The sequence below is a fragment of the Corvus kubaryi genome, unplaced genomic scaffold (genome assembly GCF_017639235.1).
Source record: "Corvus kubaryi isolate FWS band 111438036 unplaced genomic scaffold, C.kubaryi_AGA036_p1.0 135, whole genome shotgun sequence".
Taxonomy (NCBI): domain Eukaryota; kingdom Metazoa; phylum Chordata; class Aves; order Passeriformes; family Corvidae; genus Corvus; species Corvus kubaryi.
The window spans coordinates 493029-502172 of NW_024580669.1; the positions used below are offsets into that span (position 1 = coordinate 493029).

A 9144-nucleotide genomic window follows, 5' to 3' on the forward strand; every position below is an offset into this window, starting at 1 on the left:
TGCTCCCATTCCCACTGTGCTCCCAACCCCACCGTGTTCCCATTCCCGTTGTTTCTATCCCCATTGTGCTCCCATTCCCACTGTGCTCCCAACCCCATCATGCTCCCATCCCCATCGTGTTCCCATTCCCACCCCATCCTGCTCCCATCTCCACTGCCACCACACTCCTGTCCCTGGTGGCTGCTGTCCCTGTCACCGACACATTCCCATCCCTGTGTGCTCCTGTCCTCACTGCCATGGCATTCCCATTCCCACTGTTCTTCCATCTCCATCCCATAACGATCCCAGCCCAACCGTGCATCCCTCCTGACTGGACACTGCTCCATCCCAGCTGGACATTGCTCCATCCATCCATCCATCCATCCATCCATCCATCCATCCATCCCAGCCATGCATTCCATCCTATCCGTACTTCCCATCCCAGATATCCATCGCTCCATCCTGGCTGTATTTTGTGTTATTCCCATTGTACATCTCTCCATCTCTCCATGTTGGCTCCCATTGGGATACGGGAGCTTCCAGCAGCCAGGATCATGGATGAGCCATTCCCTCACCACCACAGGGATCCAGGTGCTGGCAGTTTTGGAGCATCTGGAAAATTCTTCCCCATTGCACCAAAAAAGAAAGGAAATTTCACCAGCCTGATGTGGAACCTCATCCCGATGCCGAAGGGGAAGCAGGAACTCCTTTGGGAAAAAACAAAGCTGTAATTCATAATCCATCACTGTCCCACTGCCTGGGATACTTGGATTTCAGCTGTCACTTTCCAGAGCAGAAAAAACCCTGGGAAGTGGCTGGAGGACTCAGGTAGCATCTGGAATTTTTCATGTCCAGCTGCGAAATGAGTGGAGACAGACGGGGGCAGTGAGTGCAGAATGCAGCAGCTGGAGATGGGATGCAGCCAGGGTCACTGGCCTGGGACGGTCACTGCAAGGGGATGGAATTCCATAAACATTCCGTGGTGGTGGGAGGAGCTGCTACAGTGACCACAAACACATAGGAAGTGGAGTTTTCCCTTTCTCCCGCCACCAGAGGAGCTGCCACAAGCGATCCCAAACATATTTTCCCTTTCTCTATCCCCTGTGTCAGGCACAGGGCCCCTTTATTTTTGCAGGCTGGATGAGGCTCTCCCAGCCCCAGGGCAGCACCAAATCCCTGTATCCACCCCTAGGCAGGATTTCACAGGACCATGGAATGATTTGGGTTGGAAAGGAATTTAAGGATCGCCTCATTCCATGTCCTGCCATGGGCAGGGACACCTTCCACTATCCCAGTTTGCTCCAAGCCTCATCCAATCTGGCCTTGGCCACTTCCAGGGATGAGGAGTGGGGAATTCCCCAGCACAACCAGAGGTTGCCTGATCTCCCTGCTGTGATTCCATCTTTTTTCCATCCCATTCCCATTCCAGTGCGATGCAGCCGCCCCAAGGCCGTGGCCAACGCTCACATCGACGCTGGGAACCGCACGGAGCTGAATTCCCTCCTGCGCTACTCCTGCAACCCGGGATACAAACGGAAAGCCGGGACCTCCAGCCTCATCCAGTGCATCCTCTGGAACGGCTCCGAGCCCCGCTGGACCGACCCCACGCTCCAGTGCATCCGTAAGTCCTCGGTAGGAATTTGGGAGCGGGGACACCTCTGGCACCGGAGGATGGGAAGAGATGTGGGAGCCGCCCACATCCAAAAGAAGCAGAAGTGGGAGGGAAATTATGGAGAGGAATTTAATCCGTGGAATTCTTAACGGATCACGGGTGATGTCCATGGGTTGGAAACACAAAAGTTTAGGGCCTCACATCCTTCAGTGCTGCCAGACCTGGGGGAGGAAGTTAAAACCTGGGAGAGGATGGAACATCAGGAATGTGGAATCTATAAACCACAAAGAGTCTCTGCACAGAACAGAGGTGCCTGATCTGGGAAAGCATAATTAAAAGGCTGAAAATATGGATTAATTAGGATAAGAAGAGAGAAATTATTAATCAATAGAAGATAGAAGGGTAATCAATAACTTGTAGCCAATGAACATGAATTCCTTTGTTTGCTAAAATCTAAAAATAGTTAAAATTTGACAACTGAAATCTGGGATTTGTGGAATTTCCCCCGGAAATGTTGGATAAAAGAACGTTGACTTTTGAACCCACCGAACCAGAGTTCATTTCCCAGCTGATGGTGCCTCCCTGTTGTGTCTTCCCAAAGGAGATCCGGCTCTTTCCCAGGAAACCCCCAGCACGGAGCTGCCGCCGGCGCCGCACACGGAGAGCACGACCCAGAGGGGTGAGCAGGGGACTTGGGATTGGGTTTGGAGTGGCCACAGCCATGGCAAAGCCACAATTCCCAGGGAGTGGAAACCACAACATTCCCACGGCAGGATCAAATTCATCCAAGGGTGAAATCCCAGCATTTTGTAGCTGTTGGATGGAGGTGCGGAAACAACGGCGCTGCCTTTCGATTTCGGGAATTTAAAGGCTTCCCACTGTTTTCCCAGCAGGAACCACCTGTGCCAGCCCAAATTCCAGCCCTTCTCCAGCTTCCAGTCAGTCACCTGTGCCACCAGCACCTGATGGGATGTCCCCAGACAGATCCAGGCCACCGGAGACGCTTCCAACACCGGACACATCCACACTGGGAGAGGGCACAACCCTGCTGCCCGTCCTGCCCACGGATTATGCCGCAGGTTGGGCCAGTTCCCAAGGGAATGCAACCCTCCCCAGGGGCTTGTTTCATCCACAAAGGCTCTTTTGGTTTTCCAATGGAATTTTCCCTTCTCTCCAACCTCCTTTTTAGTGAGGCTCCTCCCAGCATCCACCCCTTTCCCACCTTTGCAGCTCAAAATCTCCTTTTCTCTCTTCTTTTCCAGTTGCCATCCAGTCCGTGGCCTCTTCCGTCGGTAAGCTGGGGAAAAAAAACTTATTTGGGAAAGGAGGGGCTTATTTTCTTTATTTTTTTAAGCTTAAAAGCCCTTTTGGGGGCTGCAGGAGCTTTATTCCATGGCCAATGGGAATGCCACCAAGGGGGGGAAGGATTCAGCACCCAAATTTCTTCACAGAAAGAAGAATTCCCAATTCCATCCCTCCAGGGGTGGGGATGGCATCTTGGGATGGTGCCCGGAGTGGTTTGTGATGGTGCCCGGAGCTCCTCATGGAGCTCTTTTGGTGGAATTCATGGGTTGGGAGATGCTCTTCACTCCGTGTGTCCATCCCACAGGACTCCTGGTGCTGCTGGCCGCCGGAATCGTGGCCATCTGCTGCTGGAGGAGGAAGTAAGTGTGCCAAACCCCAGGGACGAGTTTTCCAAGGCTCCCGTGCTTTCCAAAGAAAAGCCTTGGAATGCCGTTGATGCTCCTCTTCCCTCCACAGGTACACCAGGCAGGGCTACACAGTGACGGAGACGAACATTCCCATGGTGGCTCGTCCCTCTGGGAATGAGGAGGTGGCACCTCCTGTGATTGTCCCCACGGGCTGAGCACCCCCGGCGGGGACGCTCGGTGCACCCACCGTCCCGAGGGATGCCGGAGGATGGAATGCCGGCTGCTTCCCTGAGGGGTGGCGGAGCACATCCCGGTCTCCGCGTGGAGCAGCCAGGGATGCGCGGCTGCTCTTCCCAGCCTGAACATGGATGACTCCCAGGGATGATCCAGCTCCAGCGCCCAAAGGTGGGTGGGTGTCCTGCACCGGGAGCTGGGATTTCAGGGAATCGGCCCTGGGGATGCTGGTGGTAGGCAGGGAGAGGGTTGGGATGCTGGGATGGGGTTTGGGATGAAGCTGAGCTGCCCTGCCCCAGGTAATTCCCATTCCCTGGCCGGGAGCATGGATAGAGTTGGATTACCTGGACACCAGCTCCATCCCTTTCCTGGCTTTGTCCATAAATCCCCGAAAATAGATGGAGAGGGACCCAGCCCCAGCCAAGCATCCCCTCCACATCCTCATCCCTTTCCTGGCTTTGTCCATAAATTGTCCCAAATCCCAGGAATTAGGTGAAAGGGACCCAGCCAAGCATCCCCCACATCCTCATCCCCTTCCTGTTCTCTTCCAGCCACTGAGCTGCAGCCAAAGGTGCTGGGACCATCCCACCCTCACAGAGCTCAGGGATCCTTTGGAAGCACTGCCAGTGCCAATCCCAGCTCTGGATCCCGATCCCGGCTCTGGATCCCGATCCCCACTGGCTCACAGGGAACCCAAGCTGGAGCAGTCTCACTACAGACACCATGGAGGACCAAAGGCAGTAACACAACTTAGGGAATGTTTTCCTTTGTGTGTTTTTCCTTTATCCATCAGAAGTTTTTATCCACTTGTTTCCTTACCCAGTTTTTATCCAATTGTTTCCTTACACTCTGGAAAAGGCGGCTCTCTATTTTTATGTACAAATAAATATATTTTATATAGAAAATAGCACTTGGAGCAGTGGATTCCTTAACTGGACGTCTCAGCCAGGATGGTGGGAAGGACTGGATTGGGATGAATCCATCCCCAAGGCACCAAGGGTTCATCGGACACCACGGGAATGAAAGGTTCATTCCCATCCTCCGGAGGTGATGGTACAGTGGCAGCTGCTTGGGAAGCAGGAGGGATCCAACAGCTGAAATGCCACGGCTTTTCCTGGCTGCTCTTGTCCTGTTTGTGCCTCGGATCTGGGGACGGGTGACAGGCACTGCACTGGGTGCATCCCAGTTCCCAGGGAACCCGGGATGGTCGGGAAACAGGAGAGGCTGGAAGGGAGCACTGGAGGTGCCTGATCCAACACCCACTCCAGGCTTTGTGGTTCCATCCAGATCCAAGTGTTTGGGGGAATTCCTGCCCATGCAGGAATTTGTTCTTGGAGTCGGCTTTGAAAGTGAAAGGAGAGGGAGGGAAGCAGTTCCATGAACAACCATGGAAAAAAACAGGATGCACGAGAGCTTCTGCAGCAGCTCCGGGCAGATTCCTGAAACCACTCTCAATTTTGAGTTCCCATGGCACAGGCTCTGGAATTGTGGCACGGAGAGCAGGATCCACCCGGATTTACAAGAGTGCTCCTGGGAGGGCTGGGAAATATTTAAGGATATTTAAGGGAAGGGAAGAGACAAAAAGGAAGTGTTAAGGCTTTTTTTTGGCTATAAATTTAATTTTAGGGTTAGAAATCTCTCTTCAGTTTGTCCCTGAGTTTGGCTGAAACCAAACCAAAGGAATTTTTCTGCTGCTGTCCCATTTCTTCCCTCCTGGCTGGCTGCAGGGAGAAGGGAAAGAGTCCAGGGAAATCTCCTGGCTGCAAGGACGGAAAAGGAATTCACCAGGAGAGCTTAAGGATTTCCTCCCATGGCTGGGCAGGAAAAGTTCATTTCCAAAAAATAAACTTTCTTTGGATACTTTCCAGCATTGTGTTTCCTCTTTTTTCAGTGGGTCAGAGGGATTTCCAGGAACGATGGGATATTCGGGCACTCTGGACACTGGTGATGGGAGGAAGAGGGGGAATGCTCCAAAAGGAACCCTGCTCTGTCCAATCCCATTCCTACAGTGCAGATTCCTCTGGATATCCCACTTCCCAGCTCCTGGGGGATGAGGCAGGGCTGGAGGGAAGGCACCACATCTTCCCCAGGGAGCCTGGAGGTTCCTCTGGAGCTGGGCTGAAATCCTGCTCCGACATCCACCTGATTTTGGAGCTGGGATGTGCCAAGAGGATTTATCCCACATCCAGGATGGCTCTGGGAAGCTGGAGGGCTTTGTTAGAGCTGGCCGGGCTCTTGCCTGATCGTTGGGAAGGAGGTGAGCGGAGCCAGGGAGCCGAAGCACTGCCAGGTGCAGGCCTGGCACAGGAATCCCCCGGGATCCTGGCTGCCGTCGCTCTGCGGGAGGAAAAGAGGAGATTCCAGGGAAGAGGAAGCTGCAGGAACACAACCTCTGCTTCCAAGTTCTGCCACAACCCCCTCACATCCAGGCAAGGGAGCCATGACGTGCCCAAAGCAAGGCAATCCCGCACAGAATCATGGAATGGTTGGAAAGGATCTTTAAGGACATGGAGTCCAACCATTCCCAGCATTGCCAAGGCCACCTGTGTCCCCAAGTGCCACATCCACACGGCTCTGAAATCCCTCCAGGAATGGGGACTCCACCTGGGCAGCCATTCCCATGCTTGAAAACCCTTTCCACGAAGGAATGTTCCCAATATCCAGCCTTCCCCCTCCCCTGGCCCAGCCTGAGGCCGTTCCCTCTCCTCCTGTCACTGCTCCTGTCCCTGCTGATGGCTCGGAGCTGTCATCCCTTGTCCTGGACACGGAGCTCCACAGATTGACCTCACGTTCCCTATGGAGCTTGGTCTTTCCAGCACCCTCTGGACAAGGATCCAGGTGGGATCAAACCCAAACCTGACCCCAAAAGTTGGATTGTCTCTGGGGCCAGCAGTGCAGTGCCAATCCCAGATGGATGCTCCAAGGGCTCCGAGAGTCAGACACGGGATCTGACACAACAAAACCCCAAACCCGGCTCCATCTGAGGTGTCAGATGGGATGTTCAGGACGGAGTGGATCTGTGGGAAGCGCAACATGACCCGGAATCACCCTTGGAATTCACACAAATAAATGGATGGGGAGCCGAGATCCCTGCTCAGAACAGGGATTGGAATGGCTTGGGAAAGCTCCCAAACCCCAAATCCCAGGGAAGGGACATACGTGAGTCAATGGGAGCTTCTTCACCACCAGCCCAGAACTGAATTCCAGGGATTTTGCACATCCTGATATGCAACAAGTGATGGGAGCTCTGCCCTCGTCCTTCCCAGCCTCACTCAGCAGCTCCACCCGAAGGAAACGCTCCTAGGAAACAAGGGAAAAAGGGAATATCACCCGTCAGAGGGAGCTGAGGGGCTGTAACAGGTTGTTCCATTATTTTTTTAACCCCTATGGAAGTGACTTGGAACGTGATGGGATTTAAAGAAGGAACAAAACCCCAAATTCCTGGGGATGAAGAAACTCTGGCAGAAGCCAATGGCAGGAAGGAAATAAAGGAAGGAAATAAAGGAAGAGCTGGAAGCCACTGGAGGCAGAGAAAAGGGAACCTACACAGTTCCATGGAGATAAGAACTCAGGATCTGTGGAAAACAACACCCAAATGCAGGGAATGTGGGAAAAACCCCACTGCAATCTTGTGTCTTCCTACTGGAATCTCTGCATGGAGCAGCAAAATGCAGGAATAAATGCAATTCCTGCTATTCTGGGGTGGGCCAGCACAAGGAACAGTCCACGGCATGAATCCTAGGATCAGGGTGGATCTCAGGATAATCCTTTGGTGCAGTGGGCCTTAAATGAGCCCACAGCAGGATTTCCTTGCCCTGGGAAGGTTTCACTTACTCCAGCCAACATTAAAAGGTTTTCCAGGGATTTGGACATCAGCAGGCACTTCTTGGCTCGGGTCACGGCCACGTAGAGCAGGTTCCACTCATCCTCAGGGGTCCTGCCTAGGACGGAGGAGAGATGATCCATGGATGTAGGGAACAAGGATGAACAGCTCTGTGGTTCTTCCAATGCCTCAACCAGCTTGGATGAGGCTTGGAGCAAGCTGGGATAGTGGGAAGTGTCGCTGCCCATGGAATTGGACGGGCTTTAAGGTCCTTTCCAACCCAAACCATTCCAGGATTCCATTTCTGGAAGGACAGAGGGTGTTTCTCTGGGAAAGCAGGAATTGGCAGGCCCTGAGTTTGCTGTGCAGGTCCCCACACCATCAACAGCTCCTGCCTCATCCCACATTCCTCCCTCCAGGCAAAGGCAGGACTCTGCACACTCGGAGAAGCCACTCCCAGCTTCCCGTTTTCCTGTTTGGGGCACAGGCTTGGCTCCTGAGGAGCTCCCCAGCCCCTGGATCCCCTCTGCTCCCTGGGCAGAGAGCAGCTCCTCCAAAACATGAGCCCCCGGGAAGCAGTGCCTTCCCCAAGGCTGGGTTGGTCTTTGTTGCTACACAGCTCCAAGCGGGAATATTCATGGAATTGGACAATCCTTAGGGTTGGAAAAGATGTGCAGGAGAATGGGGGAGGAGAAGTGATTTTAATAGGAAAAATCCCTGGGAGGGCTCTGAAAAGAGGTACAAACTTTCCCTTTCTTCTCCTTACTCTGTTTGGACACAGGATCCTGGAATCAGGGAATCAGGGAATCATTTAGGTTGGGAAAGGCCTCTGAGGCATCGAGTCCAACCATTCCCAGCACTGCCAAGGCCACCATGCCCACATCCCCAAGTGCCACATGCACAGGGATTTGAAATCCCTCCGGGAATGGCGACTCCACCCCTGCCCTGGGCAGCCCATTCCAATGCTTTCCAACCTTTTCCATGGAGAAATTTTCCCAAAATCCAATCAAAACCTCCCCTGGCCCAGCCTGAGGCCGTTCCCTCTCTCCTGTCCCTGTTCCCTGCCAGCAGAGCCCGACCCCCCCGGCTGCCCCCTCCTGTCAGGGACTTGTGCAGAGCCACAAGGTCCCCCCGGAGCCTCCTTTGCTCCAGCCTGAGCCCCTTTCCAGCTCCCTCAGCTGCTCCAGCCCCTTCCCAGCTCCCTCAGCTGCTCCAGACCCTTCCCAGCTCTGTTCCCATGCTCCAGCCCCTCACCACACTTTTCTTTCCCACTTTTTGGGATTCCCTTACCAGGAATGATGTTCATTCCCCTCAGGAAAGCCCCACTGACAGAAGGGATTTGCACAAAATCATCTGCAACGCAAACGGTGTCGAATTCCAGGCCTTTGGCTTGGTGGACGGTCCCAATGAGAAAATCTGGATCCAGCAGGTGTGGAAAAAAAGAAGGAAAAAGGATCAGTCCCTGCAGCAAAAATGGTATTGTTAATTTAATTTAATTTAATTTCATTTCATTTCATTTTTCATTCTGCTTCCAATCCCCTTCTCCCAAATTTAAATGGGGAGCAAAGCTCCTCTGTGGGGAATCCAGATGGATGAAGGGATCTTTGTGCCAAGGGAGATTCCTGGTTGGCATCCGAAGCTCCAGCCACATTCCCAAACAGCAATGCTCTGTATTTGAGGAATTTTCTACTTGATTGCTTTGTCCCCTCCCCAAATTCCAACAGGAATCCCAAACGGGCAGGGACACCTCCCACTGTCCCAGGCTGCTCCAGCCCCAATGTCCAGCCTGGCCTTGGGCACTGCCAGGGATCCAGGGGCAGCCCCAGCTGCTCTGGGAATTCCAT

The 9144-nt window shown here is 53.4% G+C and overlaps 2 protein-coding genes across 9 annotated transcripts in view; one reads left to right on the forward strand and one right to left on the reverse strand.

Moving 5' to 3' along the window:
* The window catches only part of IL15RA (interleukin 15 receptor subunit alpha), a 10865-nt gene extending 5523 nt beyond the window's left edge, over nt 1–5342 (forward strand). For 3 of the 8 annotated variants that reach the window (XM_042051869.1, XM_042051896.1, XM_042051887.1), the window contains 4 exons: nt 1409–1600; nt 2193–2270; nt 2482–2670; nt 2854–3116. In XM_042051869.1, coding sequence (XP_041907803.1) covers nt 1409–1600; nt 2193–2270; nt 2482–2670; nt 2854–3116 — 722 coding nt within the window. Of the gene's footprint in view, nt 1–1119; nt 1601–2192; nt 2271–2481; nt 2671–2853; nt 3134–3200; nt 3256–3352 lie in introns of those variants that run through there. The other 5 variants (XR_006020309.1, XM_042051867.1, XM_042051878.1 and 2 more) reach the window with 5 other exon arrangements.
* On the reverse strand, nt 4236–8767 carry LOC121676025 (F-box DNA helicase 1-like). The gene is made up of 4 exons (XM_042051936.1): nt 8591–8767; nt 7312–7418; nt 6637–6777; nt 4236–5814 (listed from the first exon to the last, which is right to left on the reverse strand). Exons 1-4 carry the CDS (start codon nt 8604–8606, stop codon nt 5695–5697), a joined length of 384 nt encoding a protein of 127 aa, XP_041907870.1. The 5' UTR covers nt 8607–8767; the 3' UTR covers nt 4236–5694.
* Between the last annotated feature and the right edge of the window lie 377 nt (nt 8768–9144).

Coding starts and splice junctions, on each gene's coding strand:
- LOC121676025 (XM_042051936.1), bottom strand. Junction 6,778..7,311: donor ACCTTTTAATGTTGGCTGGA/GTAAGTGAAACC, acceptor CTTGTTTCCTAG/GAGCGTTTCCTTCGGGTGGA. Junction 5,815..6,636: donor AGAAGCTCCCATTGACTCAC/GTATGTCCCTTC, acceptor TTCCTCCCGCAG/AGCGACGGCAGCCAGGATCC.